A 24,159-nucleotide genomic window follows, 5' to 3' on the forward strand; every position below is an offset into this window, starting at 1 on the left:
CAAGACAAGTTCTGATCAAGGCTCAGGTTTATTCAGGCAGACATAGGCTTATATACAGAAGACAATGCCCTCGTGCCCAGGGCCATGTGGTAACGCCCCTCTGTCAGCTGCCTATGACTTACGTTAAATGATGCCTGGTGTTATTTCACCTGGGCTGCCTTCTAACCAAGCCTGTAGGATAAGAGACAGACCACCTGTAGCTCCCAAAGTCAAAGAGCAGCTGCAGCTCCCCTGCAGCTCCCGACAATTATGCAGTAGGTACCCCAGCCAGACCCTTCCCTGGTGTGCGATACCGTGTGTATACACACATACATTTGCAGGTCCCGCTACCTCCTTCCCCAGTTCTTCCTGTATACAGCCACCCCAGGAACAGGGTGGGGACTGTCCTCTCTTGCTTATAGCTAGTATACGAAGCACTTTACAGTATCAGTTTCACCTCAGCTTCTCTCCTGATTTCCACATCAAGCACGCCTAATTCTCCTTGTTCGGCTCTTGCTATCCCCACAGGGAGCAGCTGTCCCACTTCAAGTGAACCTTCTAGAAAACCCTTTGCACTTCATCACCTTGTCATCAGGTATCTCCTCACTCCCTGTTTGCAGTTTAGCAAACAAGACCTGCCCAGGGCTGAGGGCCAGGTGCCAAGGACTCTGGTTCTCTGAGGCCATACTTGGCATTTGGACAACTCTGTTATAGCATTTTTGGGCTGAACCTATATGGAAAGAGTCCCAGGCTGGGAAGATTGCTCAGTGGTTAAAGGTGCTTCTTTGCAAAACCTGAGGTTGTGGGTTCAATTCCCCAGTACCCACATAAAGCCAGATGCACAAAGTGGTGGCTGCATGCAGCTGTTTGCAGTAACAGGAGGCCCTCGTGTACCCATTCTCTCAACACTTGCACATAAATAAAAATAATTAATTTAAAAAAGAGGGAGTCCTGGCATGGTGGCACATGCCTTTAATCCCAGCACTTGGGAGGCAGAGGTAGGAGGATTGCTGTGAGTTTTAGGCCACCCTGAAACTACATAGGCCATGAACTCACAGCAGTCCTCCTACCTCTGCCTCCCTAGTGGTGAGATTAAAGGCATGCGCCAGCACTCCTGGCCAATTACAAAAAATATAGAGCCGGGCATGGTGGTGCACGCCTTTAATCCCAGCACTCGGGAGGCAGAGTTAGGAGGATCGCCGTGAGTTCGAGGCCACCCTGAGACTCCATAGTGAATTCCAGGTCAGCCTGGGCTAGAGTGAGACCCTACCTCGAAAAACCAAAAAAAAAAAAAAAAAAAAAAATATATATATATATATATATATATATATATATATATATATATATATATTTGAGGGCTGGAGAGATGGCTTAGCGGTTAAGTGCTTGCCTGTGAAGCCTAAGGACCCCGGTTCGAGGCTCGGTTCCCCAGGTCCCACGTTAGCCAGATGCACAAGGGGGCGCACGCGTCTGGAGTTCGTTTGCAGAGGCTGGAAGCCCTGGCGCGCCCATTCTCTCTCTCTCCCTCTATCTGTCTTTCTCTCTGTGTCTGTCACTCTCAAATAAATAAATAAAAATATTTAAAGAAAAAAAAATATATATATATATATTTGAGGGCTGGAGAGATGGCTTAGCGGTTAAGTGCTTGCCTGTGAAGCCTAAGGACCCCGGTTCGAGGCTCGGTTCCCCAGGTCCCACGTTAGCCAGATGCACAAGGGGGCGCACGCATCTGGAGTTCGTTTGCAGAGGCTGGAAGCCCTGGCGCGCCCATTCTCTCTCTCCCTCTATCTGTCTTTCTCTCTGTGTCTGTCGCTCTCAAATAAATAAATAATTTAAAAAATACATATATTTGAAAGAGAAAAAAATGTGTGTGGGGGGTCCTGGAGAGATGGCTTAGTGGTTAAGTGCTTGCCTGTGAAGCCTAGGGACCCTGGTTCGAGGCTAGATTCCCCAGGATCCATGTAAGCCAGATGCACAAATTGTCACATGCACCTGGAGTTCATTTGCAGTGGCTGGAGGCCCTGGGGCGCCCATTCTCTCTCTCTCTCACTCTCAAATAAATAAATAAAAAGAAAGAAAAGAGAGAGAGACAAACAGGGACAGTGAGTAAGTCAGCTAGGGCCTCCTGACACTACAAAGGAACTCAAACTCCAGACATGTACTGGGAATTGAACCCAGGCTTTTAGGCTTTGCAAGAAAGCACCTTTAACCACTGATCTATCTATTTAGCTCTTATTTGTTTGTTTATTTTTTTTTTTTGAGGTGAGTTCTTGCTCTATCCCAGGCTGACCTGGAATTCACTATGTAGTCTCAGGGTGACCTGGCACTAACAGCAATCCTCCCACTTCTGCCTCCGGAATGCTGGAATTACAAGGCATGCGCCGCCACAGCCTGGTTCAGCTCTTATTCATTTATTGAATAAAAGCTCTTATTCATTTTTGGTTTTTCGAGGTAGGGTCTCACTCTAGCCCAGGCTGACCTGGAATTCACTATGTAGTCTTAGAGTAGCCTTGAATTCATAGAGATCCTCCTACCTCTGCTTCCCGAGTGCTGGGATTAAAGGCATGTGTCACCACGCCTGTTTTCAGCCTTTATTATTTGTTTGCAAGGAGACAGAGACTATGAGGGAGAAACAGAGAGACAAAGATAAATAGATGATATATATAGAGAATGTATAGGTGTGTCAGGGCCTCATGGCCACAAGTGGAATCCAGATGCATGTGCGTACTATTTGCATCTGGCTTTATGTTCATACTGGGACTTGAGTGCAGGCCATCAGGCTTTGTAAGAAATTGCCTTTAATCCGGGCGTGGTGCTGTACACCTTTAATCCCAGCACGTGGGAGGCAGAGGTAGGAGGATTGCCATGAGTTCAAGGCCACCCTGAGACTCCATAGTGTAGTCCAGGTCAGCCTGGGCTAGCAAGAGACACTAGCTTAGAAAAAAAAGAAAAGAAAAAGGAAAGGAAGAAGAGAGGGGGGGGAGGGAAAGAAGGAAGGATGGAAGAAAGCACAGAAGGAAGGACGGACAGACGGAAGGAAGGAAGGATGGAAGGACGGGAGGAAGGATGGACGATGGAAAGACGGACGGACGGAAGGAAAAGTAAGGAAGGCAGACCTCTGCAGGGGCTGAGGCTGCCCGCGTCCGGGAGGGTGGTGGGACTCCAGCGGCCTGGGGCAGCTCCACGACGGTGGCAGCACAGCGCCCCCTCCCGGAGGAGCGCCGAGCCGAGGGTGGGCGGGGCCACACCACCGCAGCTGCTTTCTGCGTGGCCCGGCCTCGTCTCTGCAGCAGACCGGCTGGTGGAAGTGGACGGATGGCTTGTGACTAACCCGGGCATTTAGGAAACCGAGGCAGGACATCACCACAAGTTCGAGGATAACTCTGCCTCAAAAATAAAAAAACACCTGCCAGCCGTGGTGGAGGCAGAGGTAGGAGGATTGCTGTGAGTTCGAGGCCAGACAGACTACATAGTGAACTCCAGGTCACCCTGAGCTAATGAGACCCTACCTCAAAACACCAAAATAATAATAATAATAAATAATAATAATAATAATAATAATAATAGGCTGGAGAGATGGCTTAGAGGTTAAGGCACTTGCCTGCAAAGCCAAAGGACCTCAGTTCGATTCCCCAGTACCCACATAAGCCAGATACACAAGATGACGCATGTATCTGGAGGTTGTTTGCAATGGCTAGAGGCCCTGGCGCACCCATTCTCTCCCTCTCTCTCACTCTGCCTCTTTCCCTCTCTCAAATAAATAAGAATAAAAATGCTTTAAAAATAAAAATAAGGGCTGGGGAAATGGATTAGCGGTTAAAGCATTTGCCTGCGAAGCCTAAGGACCCTGGTTCGATTCCCCAGGACCCATGTAAGCCAGATGCACAGATGGGCGGTGCATTCATCTGGAGCGCTTTTGCAGTGGCTAGAGGCCCTGGCATGACCCCCCCTCTCTCTCTCCCCCTCTTCCTCTCTCTCAAATAAATAAATAAATAAAATGTTAAAAAAAATAAAAATAAGCCTGACATGATAGAGAAGGCTGGGGCAGAAGGGTCACAGTGAGTTTGAGGCCAACCTGGAGCTGTTACAGAGTGAATTCCAGATCAGCCTGGGCTAGAGTAAGATCTTGCTTTGAAAAAAAAAAGGAAAGGAAAATAAACAAGGTAAGCTAAGAGCCTGGCATAGTGGCACACACCTTTAATCCCAGCACTCAGGAGGGAGGCAGAGGCAGAAGGATCACTGAGTTTAAGGCCCCCTAAGACTACATAATGAATTCCAGGTCAGCCTGGGCAACAGCGAGACCCTACCTCAAACAACAAAGCAAAGCAAAACAAAACAGAAAAGTAAACTAAGCAAATACTGTAGCTCAGCTCAGTCATTCACACTGCCCCCTGGGAGTGTCTGCTTCTCTGCCATGTGATGTGGTTATTTTTCAACCAAACTCAGGAATAACGCTGTATTTCCTGATGTTCACCTGGTATGGGAGATTGAATTTAGGTACCAGGTGTGTGCTAGGCAAGTACTATACCAACCAGCACTACCACATCATTCTCCCTTTTCTTTTTATTTATTTAATTAATTAATTTATTTATTTATTTATTTGGTTTTTCGAGGTAGGGTCTCACCCTGGTCCAGGCTGACCTGGAATTAACTATGTAGTCTCAGGGTGGCCTTGAACTCACGGTGATCCTCCTACCTCTGCTTCCCGAGTGCTGGGATTAAAGACGTGCGCCACCACGCCCGGCACTTTATTTATTTTTATTTTCTGGAGGTAGGGTCTCACTCTAGCTCAGGCTGACCTGGGATTTACTATGTAGTCTCAGGGTGGCCTTGAACTCATGGCCATCCTCCTACCTCTGCCTCCCAAGTGCTGGAATTAAAGGCATGCACCACCACCACCATGCCTGGCTTCCCATCCAAGTACTAACCAAACTCGACCCTGCTTAGCTTCCAGGATCAGATGAGATGGAGTGCGTTCAGAGTTGTATGGCAGTAGACTATTTTTCATTTTGAGACAGTCTCACGAGTTACCCAGGTTGGCAGTGAACTGTTGAACTCCTCTTTTTTTTTTAAGGTAGGGTCTCACTCTAGCTCAGGCTGACCTGGAATTCACTGTTGTTTCAGAGTGTATCAAAGTCACAGCGATCCTATCTCTGCCTCCCAGATTGCTGGGATTAAAGTAGTGCACCATCATGCCTGGCTCTAAATACTAAAGTTTCTAATCAGCCAGGTAGGTGCTTGCCTGTGATGCCTAAGGACCCCGGTTTGAGGTTCGATTCCCCAGGACCCACGTAAGCCAGAAGCATAAGGTGACACATGCATCTGGAGTTTGTTTGCAGTGGCTGGAGGCTGTGGCATGCCCATTCTCTCTCTCTGCCTCTGTCACACTCAAATAAATCAAAATAAACAAAGGAAAATAATAAAAACAAGAGTTTTGAATCTATTAAAGATGGTTTCTTTTTGTTTTGGTTTTTCAAGGTGTGTGCCACCACACCTGGCTAAGAAGATGGTTTTGGTTTTCTGAGGTGGGGAAGGAACCGTGAGGTTGACCATTTGGAGTCAGGTAGGCAGGGTTTCAGGCCATTGCTTCTCTGTGTTCTAAGTAAGATCATTCCTGCCAGCGGTCCCTCTCGGCCACCTCCATTCTCAAAATGCCTGCCCTGGTATCAATGTCTCTTTGAAACCAAGAAGTTGTGGTGCCTTCTGGGATCTGACACCTGCCTCACCCCAATGGGCATATACAGAACAGTAAGCTGTGCCCCTCCCACTGTGAACGTGCCCTTCCCACACCCAGCTCTGTCTCTCATGCTCCACCCAAGTCTTGTTTCCAGGGCCCTTTCCTTTACGACAGCCAGCCAGTCTCCACCACCACCCCGACTGCCTGGTTCCCACCCCGCTGGGGTGGTGCCCACCCTTGGAAAGGACCCTGTGCTCTCCAAAGGCACTGGCCTTTCCTCAAGCTGCCTGTTCACCAGATGTCAGCCTTTCCACTGCCCTCAACAAGTCTTGTCTTCTCCCTGGCCTGTAAGGGTTCATGTCCACCAGTAGTTTTCCTGTTGATGCACTCCATCAGCTCCCTTGGCTTTGACCAGCAGCTTCCTCCTGGGCCCGAGTGCTTCCCACTTGCTCTCCTCTTGTCCACTTTATGTCTTCATGTCATGTTCACCTTGCAGACTTCATTTCCTCCTCTTTCATGCACGTCTGCCCTTCCACCCAATCCCCTACCTTTATTAAATCAACAAACACAACGTGCACCCTGTGCTTGGGCACTGCTATAAGCAGATCGGAGCTGACTTATCCTCTAAGGCAGGCCTTACTACCTCCATGTTTCAGGTAAAGGAACAGGTGTGGAGAGGTCAAAAACCCTCCTGCGTCTCAGAGGCTGATTCAGAATGGGCGGCTCTAGAGGTGATGATTTCTTCTTAGTTTTTTTTTTTTTTTTTTTTTTTAATATTTTTGTTAAACCGGGCGTGGTGGCGCATGCCTTTAATCCCAGCACGTGGGAGGCAGAGGTAGGAGGATTGCCATGAGTTCAAGGCCACCCTGAGATGACAGAGTTAATTCCAGGTCAGCCTGGACCAGAGTGAGACCCTACCTCGAAAAACCAAAAAAAAAAAAAAAAATTTTTTTTTTGGTTTATTTTTATTTATTTAAGAGCGACAAAGAGAGAAAGTGGGAGAAAGAATAGGCGTGCCAGGGTCTCCAGCCACTGCAAACGAACTCCAGATGCGTGCGCCCCCTTGTGCATCTGGCTTACATGGGTCCTTAGGCTTCACAGGCAAGCGCTTAACCGCTAAGCCATCCTCCAGCCCTTCTTAGTTTTTTTTTGTTTGTTTTGAGACAGGGTCTCACTCCAGCCCTGGTTGACCTGGAATTCACTCTGTAGCCCAAGCTGGCCTCAGACTCACTTGGATCCTCCTACCTCTGCCTCCAGAGTCCTGGGATTACAGGCGGGCACCATCACACTTGGTTCACATTTTTTACTTTCTTTGTTTTTAGGTAGGGTCTCACTTTAGTCCAGCCTGACTTGGAATTCACTATGAACTCACGATGATCCTCCTAACTCTGCCTCTGGAGTGCTGGGATTAAAGGCATGGACCACCATGCCCGGCTGCTTCTTTCTTTGAGACAGGGTCACAAGTATCCCAGACTGATGTTGCATTCACTGTGTAAATATGATGTTAAGTTTCTGATCCTCCTCCAGTCTTTACCTCCCAAGTGCTGAAGATTACAAGTGTTAACTCTAGTTATAGTTAACTATAACACCTAGAATAACAAGTTCCATTGAGGCAATGAATGTCTCATCATGTAGCCCGGGTTGTTCTCACACTCGAGGCAATCTTCTCTTCTTTATCTTCTTCATAATTTTTTTTTCCTTCCCAAATGCTGGGATTAAAGGCAGTAGCTACCACACCCAGCTCATCCTTTAATTCTTTTTTATTATTTATTTGCAAGAATACAGAGAACAAGGGGAGGGGGCGGGTGCACCAAAGCCTCTTGCACCTGCAAACTCCAGATGTATGCACCAGTTTGCTTCTGGCTTTACATGGGTACTGGGGGATTAAGCCTTAGCCATCAGGCTTTGCAAGCAAGCACCTTTAACTGTTGAGCCATCTCTCCCCCAACACCTGACTTTTTCTAGGGCAGTCTTGCAATAGGAAGACCCCCTTTTTTATGGTGCTGGGGATTGAACATAAGGACTCATGTATGCTAGGCAAGAGAGGTACCACTGAGCTAAACCTCTAGCCATCATGTTTAAAAACATTTGAGACAGTGAGAGAAAAAGAATGGGCACGCCAAGTCCTCCTGTCTCTGCAAATGAACTCCAGATGCATGCACCACCTTGTGCATCTGGCTTTATCTAGGGGAACTGAACCCCAGGCCTGCAAGCTTTGCAAGTTCCTTCCTTTAACTGCTGAGCCATTTCTCCAGCCCCTTTATACCCCCTCCCCCCCCCGATAGGGTCTTGCTCTAGTCCAGGCTGACCTGGGATTCACTATGTAGTCTCAGGGTGGCATTGAACTCATGGTGATGTCCTGTAGGAGCTCTGCCTCCCAAATGCTGGGATTAAAGGCCACACCACCATGTTCGGCTCCTTTTGAAATTTTATCCTGCCATCTTCTTGGCACATTCTTAGAAAAATGCTGCATACCCTGTCTTCACCTCTCCCTTCACCTCAGACCACAGTAAGTACTGCTCTGTACTTGACTTTTACCTTGACAGTTAGTTATGGGGACTTACATTTCCTCACCAGCTTGTAAGCAGCCTCCTTCTCCGTGGAACTGCAGGAGGGAGGTCTGTGGCAGTGGGCAGATCAGAGCTGACTGAGTCAGTGCACTGCTGACCAGCATCTAGGTGCTTTCTGACGTTTCACTGCTGGGCCAGGCAGCAGCAAATCTCCAAGGAGGACTTCTGGGGCTCTTCCCTCCAACCTTCCTTCAGGAGCAGCTCTGGAGGTCCAGTGCTCCCTCTGTCTGCTCCCTACTGAGGACCAATTCTTACTGGCTTTTCTTTTGACCCAGGGCAGGGGGAAGGGGAGTCAAAGGGATCAGGGGGAAGGGGAGTCAAAGGGATAAGGGGGCTCAGGGACTGAGTGGGGACCTCCACATCATTGGTGCCTGGGATCTCTGGAAGGCAGTGGCCTTGACGTTGTGGTGAGTGACTCCCGCAACAGGGAACAGATACATGATTGCTCTTATACCCGCCCCTCGCCCGGTTTGGCTTCTGGATCTCCTCGTAATGCTGCTTCAGTAATTTCTGCAACAACCCTTAGAATATAGGGCTCTATACTTGTTAGCACCACAGACCCCACTGCAGTTCCAGCTCCCCTCAGGATCTCTATCCAGGTTCAGCCAACTTCCAGGTGCTCAAGTCACTCCAAGCGTGCCTGGCCTCTCCCTCGAGGTGGAGGACACAACAGTTCCCACTCCTACTCTGTCCCCCTAGACTCCCTTTCTTCTTTTTGCCTCAAGCTCTAAGGTGTTGCTCCAAAATAAATCAGTGTGCAGAGTATTTTCTGTCTTCTGGTGGGGATAGATATGGGAAATGGGTCTGAGCACCCCATCATGGAGTCAGGCAAGGGGCTCCCAGGTCTGTTCCTGCTTTGGCAGCTCTAGGTATAAAAAGAGAGTAAATTTTCCTTCCTATGGGAGAGGCTGGGTTAATGGGTATGCTTGGCAGTGCTGTCAGACAGCACTGAGAGGAAACAGAGGGTGGTATAGAGGCTATACTGGCAGGATGTGGGCTGGGCACGGAAGGGCCAGGCCAGGGAGGTCCCTGATGGCCCCGAAACGTTACAGGCCATTGCTGAGGGCCTTGGTTTCCCACCAGGAATAGATGGTAAGACCCTAATGCTGAAGACTCCACATATTTGGGCTGCAAAGGTCACTGAGAAACCCTGCTGGAGCTGAGCTGAAAACCTCCTCCATGTAGACCAGCTGACAGCTGGAAAAAGCCACCAGTGAAGATACTCAACAGTGAACACTGCAAGCCCTATATTTGGCCATCCAGACCAAATGAGCCAATGGGTGCAATAGTGGCATATCTGTTATGGGAGAAACCAACTGCCCTCTAATTTGACTGGAGGCCCATTCCATGGGAGGGAATACATCCCTGATACTGAAAACCTACAACAGGGGTAGTCATGAGCCCTAGGAGTATAAAGCCTACTGCTGTCTGGCTAAATGTATATACTATGTTCATCAAATTACACAGTAAACACTTCTCTTAACATTCATACCTATATATTAATGCTACTCTTACTTTTTTGTTAAGAGAACTTTTTCTTTTCAGATGGCAGTGACCTTGGGATGACTCAGAAAGCACTATGGTGCTGGGAAGAGGTGACAGAGGAGTGCTCAGCACTGCAGTATCTCTATCATACCTTCCAAGGCTCAGGGTCCATTGTGGAAGAGGTGGCGGAAAGAACCTAAGAGCCAAAGGAAGGGTAAAGACTCCTTACAAGTGCTCCTCCTGACACTACTTACACAAGACCATCATAATAGGGGGAAAAGATGATGACATCAAAATAAGAGAGACTAATTGAGAGGGGGAGGGGATATGATGGAGAGTAGAGTTTCAAAGGAGAAAGTGGGTGGAGGGAAGGAATTACCATGGGATATTGTTTACCATCATGGAAGCTATAAAAACCATTAAAAAAAAAAAAAAAAAAGGGCCAGGCCAGGGAAGAAGGGTGGATGAGGACACTATGGAAGGGAAACTGTTCTGAGTCTCAGGCTGTCTCTCTCTTCAAGAACTTTGGCAAGTTACTTGATGGGCCCTTGGCTTCTCAGCCTATGACTTTTAGTTAAACCTGGCTGAACTGTGTAAGCATGCAGGTGGGGCTGCAGAGATAGCTTAGCAGTTAAGGCATTGGCCTGTGAAGCCTAAGGATTCTCTAAGTCTCACAAAAGCAAGATGCACAAGGTGGCACATGCATCTAGAGTTTGTTTGCAGTAACTGGAGGACATGGCGTGCCCATTCTGTCAGTCTGTGTCAGTCTGTGTCAGTCTGTTCCTCTTTCTTTTCTCCCTCCCTCTCAAATAAATATTTTTTAAAAAAATGCACCAGGTGTGGTGGCACAAGCCTTTAATCCAAGCAATCAGGAGGCAGAGAGAGGTAGGAGCATCACTGTGAGTTCAAGGCCACCCTGAGACTACATAGTGAATTCCAGGCCAGCCTCAGGTACCCAGGCTGCTACAAGTGGCTGAGTTAGTAGTAGTGCACAGGTGACCGCATGAAGGCAGCTTTGGGTGCTAGTAGGTTCTTTGTGTGCCCTGCAGGTCTGGCTATACTGGTGTAGAGGTAATTCAAACCCTGACATGAACAAGCTTCTAGACCTCCTCAAAAACCTAGAAATAAATAGGCTGCTGGGCACAGTAGCTCACAACTACAATCCCAGTGCCCAGAAGTAAGAATACAGTGAGACCGTCTCAAGAAGCAACAGGGAGCCAGGCATGGTAGCACACGCCTTTAATCACAGCACTTTGGAGGTAGAGGTAGAACTGTCAGACTACAAGGTCAGCCTGAGACTACATAGTGATTTCCAGGTCAGCTTGGGCTAGAGTGAGACCCTACCTCAAAAAAATATACATTTTTAAAAAAAGTGTTCAGAGGGGCTGGAAATGGCTTAGCAGTTAAGACACTTGCCTGAGAAGCCTAAGGACCCAGGTTCAATTCCCCAGTACCCATGTAAGCCAGATGCACAAGGTAGCACACACATCTGGAGTTTGTTTGCAGTGATTAGAGGCCCAGCTGTGCCCATTTTATCTGCATCTTCCTCTCAAGTAAAAAAATGCATGGTAGTTCATGCCTTTATTTCTAAGATTGAGGTAGGAGGATCACCAGGAATTCAAAGCCATCCTGGGACATTCAGTCAGTTCTAGGTCATCCTGAGCTACAGTGTGAGACCCTGCTTCAGAAATACAAAAACAAGGGCTGGAGAGATGGTTTAGTAGTTAAGGTGCATGCCTGTGAACCCTAAAGACCCAGGTTCAGTTCTCCAGGTCCTACGTAAGCCAGGTACACAAGGTACAGCATATGTCTGGAGTTCATTTGCAGTGTCTAGAGGCCCTGTGCCCCCATTCTCTCCCCGCCTCTGTCTCAAATTGATTAAAAGAAAACAAAGTCAGGGGTGGTGGCACATGCCTTTAATCCCAGTACTCAGGAAGGCAGATGTAGGAGGATTACCTTGAATGTAAAGCCACCTACATAATGAATTCCAGGTCAGCTGGGCTATAGTGAGACTGTACCTCAAAACAAACAAAACCTACAGCCCACCAGTGTTCTCTGCATATCCCCCTGTGCCTCACACAGAAAGGGTTCTGGGCATAAAGGATCCCTGATGTAGGTTGCTGGGACAGGGGTATGAGCTCCTTAGGCCTTCTGGCTTAACAAAATTATTCTTTGAAGTGAAAATCCTGGTACCACGTGGGCTGGTATCCCACGTTTTGCAGGGTTAGGGCTAAGGTGGGGAGTCAATCATTACACTTTGATCTTTAAGTGAGAATAGGACATATATGGCCTGAGGCAGTTTGAAAAGTCAAAAGAAAAACCCAAATAGAATGGGCAGGGGTTGGTAATCCTGCTTGAATCCCATATGTACTCTTTAGCATGTTTACATATGCCCACATCTGAGCCTGACCCCACAATGTGACACACATTTAACCTACTCCTGGTTTATTGTGGAGGCCAAGTGGTATGCAAAGCAGAGCAGAGCAGGACAGACCCTAACCCTCTCTTCTCATCAGGAACCAATGGACATGGGTGTCAGCACTCACAGTGCCAAGAGGCTGAGAAGGCCAGAAACTGATGAGGCCTGGCCAGCAGACCTGGGTGGAGAGGCTGGTAAGTGTGTGAAATGAGTTGTGATACAGGAAATCCTGCTGCAAGGTACCTGTCAGTCTAGAGACAGGCCTGTGATGAGGACAGGCTACGTCTGAGGGGCAGTGGCAGGTGATCAGAATAAAGGGACTGGGAAATGGTAATCACTCATGGGAATCTGTGCTTTTCTTGGGTCAGCCAGGATAGAATCCATACTTGATACTCTTTTCTAGGAGAAAGAAGCTGGAGGTATAAGGGGAGGCCTAAGGGATCCTACAACCCAGATGTGTGTTCTCCAAGGGCAGTATAGGGGCCAGGTGTTCATGCACAGAAGCAGTCAGGGTACTGCCTGGGGAAGAACCAGAAGTCCAGAAATGTTGAGGAACAAGCACATGTGGTACAGGTCAGCAATGGACAAGCCCAGCTCTAAGGACAGGGTGACCAGGAGGCCCAGGCCCTCAGGTTCCTTCCCAGCTGGGAAGCTCAGCAGGGACAATAAAAAGTTCAAGACCTGGTAACACTGGCACACCTGGGAGGTGGTCAGGGGCAGAGTCCTCTTGGGGGACTCAGGCAGGGAGCTCTGGAGCTGGGCCCTGGCCCTGCAGTAGTTGTACTGACAGCACTGGGCCTGACATCAATACTCTGACACACAGGTGTTGCATTTTTCTTGACAGCGGTAGTTGTGTTGTCCACAGCCTCGGATGCTGAAGTGAGCCTTAATGTCTAGAGGAGAGGGGAGCTGTAATCTTGGTAACAGCCTCCCACAGTCCCCCAACCTGGCTCCCTGCCACTAATTCTCTGCACTCACCCAGACCTGACTATCCTAGGCACTTCCAGAAGATTCACTTGCTTGCCTCCAGAGCCCTCCTTAAAAACCCAGTTCTCTTCCTGTCTCACCAGGAGCCCCTTCAGGACTTTACTCACCTTGGTAGATGGTGATCACCATGCATGGGGAGGAACTGCTGATGGTGCACTTCTCTAAGCTGGAAACGCATCCCACTGCAAGGTCTTCTAAGAGGCAGAAGTGGCAGGACCAACATCAGAAACACGAGCTGAGAATACAGAAGGAATGAGATGGGGGCAGTGGCTCACCTGGAAATCCTCTACCCCACAGGACCCCAGCCTCACCCCTTCCTGGATTTACTTGCCCCTTCCTCCCTGCCCATGGGCCCCACTTACCCTTTCCCACTGCAAAGCCTACAATGACCAGCACACCTACAAGCATGCAGGCTTTCATCATGGAATTCAGGGGAGAGGGGCAGCTGCTGTGGAACAGCCCGGTGCTCCACCTTCCCAAGACCACGCTCTTGACCCTGAGCTACAGGGTGGTTTGACAAGCAGTCTGGAGGGAGATGCTGCATGTGCAGCAACTCTATGTATTCCTGCCCAGGTAAGGACCCTGGTTGGGAGGAAGTTATCAATCTGGCAGGAAGAATGGCATGTTCTCATCCACAAGGTCTGGTTCCCAAGTGTGGGAACAGTGCCCAGACAGGGACAAACCTGGCACCAGCTAATCTTTATCCAGTTGTCTGTCTGATGTGCCCCGCCCCCCAGACTTACCTTTCACCTCAAGGGCTAGGCATTACTGTCTTTGGCACCATCTGCTATCTTCCTACACAACAAGGCCAACGTCCACTGTGCTGGGAGAGGCTAGCTACAAGTGCTCCCAACCCTTTGAGAGGGACACGTCTCAGCTCCCCCAACAGGGGCACAGAAACCACTGAGCATCAATTTTGGACTTCTCCAGTTCTATTTCACACTCCCTTGGTAAAGTAAAACTCACACATTCTTGCCGATAAAGTGTCTACAGAATAAAGACAGCCATGATACCCCAGAAAACATGTGTTTCTAGCCTTTGAAACCATTTCCTTTTTATTATAATCCCCACATCCAATCTAGTAATTCTGTCCTGCTCTATATTACAACCATTACCCAGATCTCACCAATCTGTGCTGGATTTCAACCTGGGGAGGGTGGGCTGGGTTTGAGGGTCCCTGGGGTCCAGCACACCATCACCTTCCCTTCCCCAATCGCAAGCACCAGTAGACTAGCTCATGGCCTTTTTGTCCATTTTATTTCATATTCCCACCACAATAATGATTCCTTTAATTTAAACTAAAAACCATAAAGGGCTCCTGAAAGGGCGGCAGCAAAGGAATGGAGGTGTCAAAGGCTGAGGGACAGGTGGGGCAGGGAATCAGCGAATCGTCTTGACTGGACTCTTGAAGTTGCTGGCGGCTTGGAGCTGCAGCTGGTAAGCCATTGGATGGATCTTGAAACCATAGAGCCTGGTTGGGCAGAAGTCAGAGAGGGCGGCAGGGTGAGTATCTTCCTGACTCCTGGGAGCTGGAGCTTATTGCCTGAGCTCTTCCATTCCACAGGCCTATTCAGTGCTTAAGGTCAGTAATTCCCCAACTTCTTTGCTTATGAACACATGAAAAATTTATTTCAAGTATTCATTAAAACTCAAAATTTCAAGCTAGGTAATGCTGGTGGTGTATGTCCAGGTCAGCTTGGCTAGAGTGAGACAACAACAACAAAAAAAAAGACACCACACACACAGGTTGGTAGTGTATCTCAGGATAGAAAAAGGTTTAACATGTGTGAGGTCCTGGGTTAAATACCCAACCTCGAGGCCTCAAATTCACCTGTTGCAACATAATGTGGATTGGAACTCACAGTGATTCTCCTACCTTGGCCTCTTAAGTGCTGGGATTAAAGGGGTGTGCCACCACATCCAGCTAATGTGGCATCTTTTTTACCTGCACACAATAAACATGATACACCAAGATAAACCATGTTTAATCACAATCTCAGATCTTCTGGCAAAAAGTTGCACACTGAGATGTTACAATTACTGCTACAGTTTAAATGTAAGTGAAGTGCCACATATCACTCTGAACCATTTACATATTTAGAGATCCTACACCTTTTATCCCAGTACTCAGGAGGCAGAGGTAGGAGGATCCTTGTGAGTTCAAGGCCACCCTGAGACTACATAGTGAATTACAGGTCAGCCAGAGCGAGACCTTACCTTGAAAAACCAAATAAAACAAGTAAAGATTCTGTCAGGCATGTATTATCAGCATCCTTGTTTCATGGACAAGGAAACTGAGGCACAAGTAATTAATTTCCAACAGCCACTCAGCACAAAAAAGCTCTGGCTTAGGAACATGCAGGTCCTCTCTTCTCTTTGAGGAGCCTGGGGCATTTCCTTTGACCCTGGTGACTCCATGCTTCCTACCTGGGCACGAACTGGTTGGCTGGTCGCTTGGGCCGGTACTCGGGATGCACCATGAAGAGCATGTGAGGGAAACCAGTGCCGAAGTACGCGCCGTCCGTGTGGTGGTGCCGCGACGACTTGGGTGTGTACACGTCCATGCACTTGGGGCAGTAGAGCTTCACCATGGCCTCACCTGGGATGTCCGAAAGGCCTGGGAGAGAGCCAGACTCTGCAAGCCGGGCTCCCCGAGCTCTGTCCAACCGCCCAGCCGGACTCAGGCACTGACCTGCTTACACCCAACTTCTCACGTGCCCTCCCTTCCTTCTACAACACTCACCAATGGGAAGCATTGGCTGGTTCTCACAGTACACACGAGGACAGTAGCCAAAGTCTCCTTGCTGGTACTTTTCCAACTGAGGTATATAAAATGGGAGACTGGTGAGAAAGTGAAAGGAGGCAATTCCTTTCTTCACTCAACCCACATCATTGTCCTTCACACTTCCCACCTCTGGCCAGAGGACCCTTCTCTGCCAAGATGGGCCCTCAACTCTTCTCCTGCCTTCCTTCCGGTAAAGCACTAAAGCATTAGTGCCCTTTGCTATGAGTTCCCTGTGGAGGAGGCAAGCTAGAAGAACTGCCTGTCCATGGTTTCTTATCCTGTATACACCCCGTTCAGAAGGACCCTCAAGGAGGATTTGATAGGCCCAGGCTTTGGAATTCCTTTCTTGTCAGCTAGCCTCCTCATCGGGGACAACTTGCTGTAAGCATGTCACCTTCCCTTACTGCCTCAGGAGTCAAGTAGGAGCAGACAGGCTCACCATTTGGGCGATGCCTCGGTTGGTGAGGATGTATCGGGCATGAATCAATCCATAAAGCATCTCGGCTGCCTGTTCAATCAAGTCACTCTGGTTGGGGTTATCTTCCAGCTCTTCATCTGAAATATGCAACCAACAAATGCAACCATTTGTTTTTTAGCTTTCTTTGGTACTCCACCCCCCTCCCCGGGGTAGAAGCCTACTCAGTTTATCCAGCACCCATCTCTGAGCCTCACCCTACCACCACCTGGGCATCTGACCCAGAAAAATGGACTTGTGATCCCTCAACCAACTCGAGGCAGCCTAGCTTTCCCTTCTCACTATACCTATTTAGCCTCTGCCCTCTTCTCTCCCACCAAACTCCCTCCTCAACCCATAGACATCAATACAGAAAGTGGTACTCTAGACTGGATGCTGTCATGCAGAAAAAAATAAACAAAACCTATAAGTAAACTACCATTATGAAATGGAATTGAACTAGATTCAGAACAAGCATTACCAGTCACACAGGCAAGAATCAGGCAAGGATCAAAATTATGTAAGAAGCCTGAGGCTGGAGAGATGGCTTAGTGGTTAAGGCGTTTGCCTGCAAAGCCAAAGGACATTGGTTCATTTCCCCAGGACCAACATAAGCCAGATGCACAAGAGGGTGCATGTGTCTGGAGTTTGTTTGCAGTGGCTGGAAGCCCTGGTGCATCCATTCTCTTGCTGCCTCTCTGTAATAAACAAAGTGGAAAAAAAAAAAAAAAAAAGCAGCAGCAGCAGCAGCCAAGTGTTTTGGTACATGTTTGTAACCCCAGGGTTCAGAAGGCTGAGGAGGAAGATTAAGAGTTAGTGGCCAAGCTGGGTGTGGTGGCGCACGCCTTTAATCCCAGCACTTAGAAGGCAGAGGTAGGAGGATCACCATAAGTTCAAGGCCACCCTGAGACTACAGAGTGAATTCCAGGTCAGCCTGGACTAGAGTGAGACCCTTCCTCGAAAAACAAAAAACAAACAAACAAAAAGAGTTAGGGGCCATGAGGTCATGGTGGCACATGCCTTTAATCCCAACACCTGGGAGGCGAAGGGAGGAAGATTGCTGTGGGTTCGAGGCAACCCTGAGACTACATAGTAAATTCTAGGTCAGCCTGTGCTACAGAAAGACCAAATAAACTAAAACAAAACATGCTCTTGTGCACATATACAGAATCCCCAACAACCATCCTAGGGTTGCCTTACCAGGCTCCAAGTCCAAAATCATATCTAGAGCTTGTCGATAGTGAGGCACCTGTTCATTGAGTCCAGTAAGATTAAATTTGTCCTGGATGTAGTCTTCATCTACCTGCCATGGCAAGAAAGTAAAGAGGAAACTGATATTAGAATCCACAGCTTTGATCCGAGCAAGATGCTCTATTGATGCCTTATCCACAACAAATGACATCTTGTTTTCCTCTCCCAACTTGGCTTAAGTACTTGAGTCTCTCCAGTTTACACAGTGTTGCCCATAAAAACTGTTTTGGAGGGTAGTTATCCCAGCGGGTTGTACACAGCAGCATTTGAATGGCTCTGAGTGGGGCCGGGCTGGGGAGCTGAGGGATGCTCTAGACTGTGGGGCACGGCTGGTCAGCGCTGTGGTTGGGCTGAGGTGCCGGTACAATGAGGCGCCGGTACTTAAGAGATTATGGCATCTAAAATCAACAATGTTAAAAAACGGAAATCCTGTAGTAACATTGAGGATCATTCCATTGATCTTCCTAGAAAGAGGATCTCTAATTTCACTAATAAGAACATGAAGGAGGTTAAGAAATCTCCAAAACAGTTGGCTGCTTACATAAGTAGAACAGTTGGACAAGTCGTGAAAAGCCCAGATAAAGTACGCAAGGTGATCAGTCACAGAAAGAAAGGTCATCATCCATTTCTAAATCCCTGTTACTGAAACAAACAGTCCCCTAAAAGTGGGGAATGTGACATGGCAAATAAAGAAAATGAACTGCCTTGTGCAGGCCACCTGCCTGAAAAATTATGCCATGATAGTCGAACATTTTTGGTCAACTCTAGTGATTCTGGTTCTTCACAAACATAAAGCCCATCATCAAAATACGGTAGCTTTTTTTCTGAGGTTTCTCAGGACCATGAAACAATGGCCCAAGTTTTATTCAGCAGGAATTTGAGATTAAATGTAGCTTTAACTTTCTGGAGGAAGAGAAGTATAACTGAACTTGTTGCCTATTTGGTGAGGATACAAGATCTTGGAGTTGTGGTAGATTGCCTTCCTGTTCTAATAGTTTACAGGAAGAAAAGCAATATATCTCACTTGGCTGCTGTGTATGTAGACTTGTTGCCTCTAGTAAAGTCATTACTAAAAAGCAAACTTGAAGAATATATTATAGTTGGTTTAAACTGGCTTCAAGCAGTAATAAAAAGGTGGTGGTCAGAACTATCATCCAAAACAGAAATCATAAATGATGGAAATATTAAGATTCTGAAGCAACAATTAAATGGATTATGGGAACAGGAAAACCATCTTACTTTGGTTCCAGGATATACTGGTAATATAGCTAAGGATGTAGATGCTTATTTATTACAGTTGCATTGAGAAATTTCATCTACTACAGAGCTTTTAGTTATTGAAAACATCACCAGATTAAATGATTTCCAAAAGTAAGTCTCTTCTGAGAACTGTGGACTATGGAAGAAATTAAATCTTTTTTTTTTTTCTTTTAAAAACCACATGATGAAACTACTAATGAAGCCCTAACAATCTACTTCACATTGAAATGGAAAGACAGCCAAAAGGAGCAGCTTCAGCATCCCTGAGCTGACCGTGCACCAGGAGGCTGTTCGCTGGTGCTGCATTAGTTTCTATGGCTACGTGCAGCATGGCATGAGAACTGGTGGGTCTTCATGCGAACGATTTATACTATGTGAGAAAATAAGACAGTTCTTACTACTAGGAACTACAAAAACCAATCAATAATTTTACTGTTTTATAAAATTAAAAAAAGACACTTCAATGTCTGCAGCTACTTCTGTTGAAAAGACTTTGAAAGTTTAAAGCATCAAAGTAAATAATCAGTATAAACTTGCCCATGCTGATACTGTGTATACAAAATACCTTAATTATTAATAAGCCAATGTATCATTATACCAGTATCTCTTTCAAAAAAAAATTAGAAGACCCAATGCTCCTGGCATAATAAAATCATGGAATTAAATCAAGGGTTTAGCATTCATAAAGGATGTTGTATTGAAATATTTCCCACACCAGGTTTTACACTTGAGAATATTTTTAGTGACTCTTTTTTTTGCCAGAATCTTCATATTATATTTGTATGTTTATTTTATCCTTATATAAAATGTTATTATTTGTATGAATGTTTAACTGGAAATGTCCATGGATTTGGCTAATTTATATTCACTTTTTATTATAAATAGATTCCTAATATATATATATTTTTTCCAAGGTAGGGTCTCACTCTGGCTCAGGCTGACCTGAAATTCACTATGTAGTCTCAGGGTGGCCTTGACCTCTCGGCGATCCTCCTACCTCTGCCTCCTGAGTGCTGGGATTAAAGGCGTACGCCACCACGCCCGGCTCCCTAATATTTTTCATTTCTGTAACATTTAAACTTCTTTTACTTGAGTAAATTTACTAATTAGTTCTATTTTTTGCTTTTTTATTTGATTTTATATAAATTCCAATGCTTTTTCATTACATGGGTTTTTAAAGGTTACCTACAATGTTTTAGAATGGTTTAAAGTATGCTGATGTATTTTAAGTTCTGACACATTAAGTTACTACCTCCTCTAATGGTTAGTATAAAAAATTTCAGGGCTGGAGAGATGGCTTAGTGGCTAAGGCGCTAGCCTGCAAAGCCAAAGGACCCAGGTTCAATTCTCCAGGTCCCACGTAAGCCAAAGCACATGGTGGCACATGTACTTGGAGTTCATTTGCAATGGCTGGAGACCCTGGCATGCCCATTCTCATTCTCTCTTGCTCTCTCTCCCTCTCTCTGTCTCTAATAAATAAATTAATTAATTGAAAAAATAAAATCTTTTAAAAATTCCAGCAAACTATGTATTTTTTGTTTTGTTTTTAATACCACTCTTAGTGTCAGTGAAACCAGTTTGAGAATACTTTGACAGTTCTGGATTGCACCTGTCTTGAACATGACTGGGGTTTAATACCACTGTTCGTTCATCCATCCTCTTTCTTGAATAACCTTAGTAGATATCTGAGCAGAGATAATCAAATTACTCTTCATACCACAGTGAACATTAACATTTACCTAGTTAGTGACTAAGCAAAATTCTCAGCATCTTTCCTGTTTCAAAACATTGTAAAATGTTTACAATGTTCTCCTTTACTGAGCTCTATTTTTGTATAGCTGTGCACTAGTTTTAACTGCTTATAAATTTTTAAAAAATTATTTATTTAAGAGCGACAGAGAGAGAAAGAGGCAGAGAGAGAGACAGAGAGAGAGAGAATGGGCACGCCAGGGCCTCCAGCTACTGCAAACGAACTCCAAATGTGTGTCCCCCCTTGTGCATCTGGCTAACATGGGTCCTGGGGAATCAAGCCTCGAAACGGGGTCCCTAGGCTTCACAGGCAAGCGCTTAACCGCTAAGCCATCTCTCCAGCCCAGCTGCTTATAAATTTGAGAATTCCAGATTACTACACTTTTGTGATTTGAGAAGTGAGTATTTAAGAAGTCATCAAGACATGATGATTTCAGCCCTAAACCTGTGATATCTCTATGAATCTTAAGGTCAGATGAAATACCACCTTTTTTTCTTCCTTTAAAAACAAACAAACAAAAAACCACTTTGTTTTGGGGCTGGAGGGATGGCTTAACAGTTAAGGCATTTGCCTGTAAAGCCAAAAGACCCAAGTTCAATTCCCTAGGACCCATGTTAGCCAGATGCATAAGGGGTACACCCATCTGGAGTTCGTCTGCAGTGGCTGGAGGCCCTGGCCTGCCTATTCTCTTCCTCTGTCAAATACATAAAAATATATTAAAAAAAAAAAACAAAAAACACAGCTGGGCATGGTGGTACATGCTTTTAATCCCAGCATTTGGGAGGCAGAGGTAGGAGGATTGCCGTGAGTTCAAGGCCATCCTGAGACTCCATAGTGAATTCCAGGTCAGCATGGGCTAGAGTGAGACCCTACCTCATAAAAACAAAACAAAACAAAACAAAAAACACACTTTGGGCTGGAGAGATGGCTTAGCGGTTAAGCGCTTGCCTGTGAAGCCTAAGGACTCCGGTTCAAGGCTCGGTTCCCCAGGTCCCACGTTAGCCAGATGCACAAGGGGGCACACGCGTCTGGAGTTCGTTTGCAGAGGCTGGAAGCCCTGGCGCACCCATTCTCTCTCTTCTCCCTCTATCTGTATTTCTCTCTGTGTCTGTCACTCTCAAATAAATAAAAAAAAAATTAAAAAAAAAAACAAAAACAAAAACACTGTCTTGGGCTGGAGCGATGGTTCACTGGGTAATGGTACTTGCTTGCTTGTCATGCCTAAAGGCAGAACCACCTAGGTTCGATTCCCCAGTACCCACATAAAGCCAGATGCACAAAGCAGCGAATGTGTCTGGAGTTCATTTGCAGTCTACCCATAGTCTTGCTGCTTGTTTTTTTGTTTTAGGTAAAGATTTATTTTTATTTGTTTATTTATTTATTTGGGGCAGAGGGAGGAGGGAAAGGGGGGAGGGAAAGAGGGGGAGAGAGAATGAATGGGCATGCCAGGGCCTCTAGCCACTGCAAACTCCAGATGTATGCGCCACCATGTGCATCTGGCTTACATGGGACCTGGAGAATCAAACCTGGATCTATAGACTTCGCAGGAGTGCACCTTAACTGCTAAGCCATCTATCTCTCTCCTTATTTTTCCTTGTTTTTTAAGGTAGGGACTCACTCTCGTCTAGGTTTACCTGGAACTCACTCTGTAGTCTCAAGGAGGCCTCCCAAGTGCTGAGATTAAAGGTGTGTGCCACCACACCCAGCAGCTCTCCTTCTTTCTGTTTCTTTCAAATAAGCAGGTACAAAAATGTCCTCCTTACAGAGATATTCCTTTTAAGATCACTGGTTCTACATCTGCCCCTCATTTCTAGGAACCAAATTTGTCCTCTCTTTGGGCAAGGCTGACACTCTCAGCATAATGGGAGCTGAAGGCAGTTAGTTAGAATTCTCTACATATTAACACACAGCTTCTACCCATTACAAAACTTTTAACATGTAACCTTTCAGTTCTCCTTATGGTTATCAGAGAAACTTTTCTAGTAATACACACACATGTTAGTCATGTGTGACTACACACACTTGTAATCTCAACACTTAGGAGGCTAAGGCAGGAGGATTCTCATGAGTTTCAGGCCAGTTTAGGCTAGAGTGATATTCTAGCCAAAAACAAACAGCCTGGGCTGGAGGGATGGCTTAGCAGTTAAGGCACTTGCCTGTGAAGCCTAAGCACCCAGGTTCAATTCTCCAGTACCCATGTAAGCCAGATGCACAAAGTGTCACATCCCTCTGGAGTACATTTGCAGTGGCTAGAGGGCCTGGTGTGCCCACTCTTTCTCTCTCTCTCTCAAATAAATAAACAAATAAAAATAAAATACTAAGAAAATCTAAGTTGGGTGTGGTGGCACAAGCGTTTAATCCCAGCACTCATGAGGCAGAGGTAGGAGGATCCCAGTGAGCTCAAGGCCACCATGAGACTACGGAATGAATTCCAGGTCAGCCTGAGCTAGAGAGAGAGACCCTACCTTGAAAAACCAAAACAAACAAACAAGACCCAGGTTGACCAGTCTTCAGTTCTGAGGCTGGGTCTCGGCCTGTCTTGTCTTTACACCACAGGTTGATGGGGAGTAGTTAACAGGATCCTTCTTTGACAGGAAGGGCACATGGGCACATATAAGCCTAGCTGGTGAGTGTCTGAACAAACAGAGAACATGCGGAGCTGGCAAGCCGGGGAAGCTGAAGGAGAACTCACTTCACAGAAGAATTCATTGCCACGGAGCCCACAGAACCAGGAAATCCAGGACACCTCCTCGGAGCTGCTCATCTTCACGTCGGCTGAAAAAGAAGAGCGTAAGTGAAGCCCGAGCTCTCTGTTGACCTCTGGTGTCCCAGCACGCGACAAGAGTGGGGTTTTTTTTGGGGGGGAGGACACCCTTTTTAAAGGCCCCCTCTCCAGCTTCTCTCAGCGCTCCTCTCAAACTCCCGGTACTTTCTCGAAGCCTTCCCGGTAGTGGCTCTATGGCGTTAGTGAGCCACGCACACCGCGGCGCCGCTCCCTGGAACGCAGATGTCTCCGAGTCCCCGGCGCCGGTCCCGGGCTTCACTGTTTATCCTCCCCCTCACCCGCCTCCAGCACACCCAGGGCTCTCCTTTCCTCCCAGGGGTGACGGACGGGCTTCACGGCCGTCCCCACATCCCGCCTGCTCGTCAGGCCGCCCAGCCTCCTCGGGCACCCGCAGCCGGTCACTTCCCTCCCTCGCCCCCACCGACGGCGCATGGGCCTCCCTCGCCCGGAGACTCGGCGACTAGGCCCGGTGCCCACCTCGCACTCACCAGCCGGACGGGGACCGGGATTGGGATGGGGGAGGGGAGCCGCAGCTTCCAAGGAACGGCGGCGACCGCTTCAGCGCAGGCCGCGGACCAGACCGCGGCAAGACGAGAGGGCTGGGGGGGAGTGGAAACCAGTGACGGGAGGGAAGAGGGCAACACGCAAGCGCCGAGGGTCCGGCGCCTCCATGAACGCCGGGAGATGTAGTCCCCTGGTGGTGAGACAAACTGAGGGACCCAGGGTAGCATGAACTACAAATCCCAGGAGGCTCCGC

At 47.2% G+C, this 24,159-nt stretch overlaps 2 protein-coding genes and 1 pseudogene across 3 annotated transcripts; 1 reads left to right on the forward strand and 2 right to left on the reverse strand.

Moving 5' to 3' along the window:
• Positions 1-11,696: 11,696 nt before the first annotated feature.
• On the reverse strand, positions 11,697-14,238 carry Ly6g5b (lymphocyte antigen 6 family member G5B). The gene is given in 4 exon segments (XM_004671954.2): positions 11,697-13,023; positions 13,225-13,335; positions 13,338-13,352; positions 13,480-14,238. Coding segments are annotated over 4 exon segments (573 nt in total). The 5' UTR covers positions 13,541-14,238; the 3' UTR covers positions 11,697-12,637.
• Positions 14,239-14,355: 117 nt separating this feature from the next.
• Positions 14,356-24,042, reverse strand: Csnk2b (casein kinase 2 beta). Of its 2 annotated transcripts, none has more exons than XM_004671870.2 (7): positions 23,891-24,042; positions 23,310-23,392; positions 17,557-17,659; positions 16,342-16,457; positions 15,861-15,936; positions 15,545-15,734; positions 14,356-14,588 (listed from the first exon to the last, which is right to left on the reverse strand). In XM_004671870.2, the coding sequence occupies exons 2-7, from the start codon at positions 23,379-23,381 to the stop codon at positions 14,498-14,500; spliced, it is 648 nt and encodes a 215-aa protein (XP_004671927.1). In that variant the 5' UTR covers positions 23,382-23,392; positions 23,891-24,042; the 3' UTR covers positions 14,356-14,497. The 2 variants fall into 2 exon arrangements, with proteins under 2 accessions (XP_004671927.1, XP_045012326.1); XM_045156391.1 differs by having other exon boundaries at positions 23,880-24,002.
• LOC101611271 lies at positions 17,999-18,929 on the forward strand (annotated as a pseudogene).
• Positions 24,043-24,159: the final 117 nt, after the last annotated feature.

The sequence above is a fragment of the Jaculus jaculus genome, chromosome 8 (assembly GCF_020740685.1).
Source record: "Jaculus jaculus isolate mJacJac1 chromosome 8, mJacJac1.mat.Y.cur, whole genome shotgun sequence".
NCBI classification, from domain to species: domain Eukaryota; kingdom Metazoa; phylum Chordata; class Mammalia; order Rodentia; family Dipodidae; genus Jaculus; species Jaculus jaculus.

What these genes read in the sequence shown, in the direction of transcription:
- Csnk2b (XM_004671870.2), bottom strand. Translation starts at nt 23,381, where the DNA reads ATGAGCAGCTCCGAGGAGGTGTCCTGGATTTCCTGGTTCTGTGGGCTC. An exon ending in CCAGCCAATGCTTCCCATTG is followed by an intron (nt 15,735 to 15,860) that starts GTGAGTGTTGTA and finishes GCTCTCTCCCAG; the next exon opens with GCCTTTCGGACATCCCAGGT. An exon ending in GCCAACCAGTTCGTGCCCAG is followed by an intron (nt 14,589 to 15,544) that starts GTAGGAAGCATG and finishes CTGCCCAACCAG; the next exon opens with GCTCTATGGTTTCAAGATCC.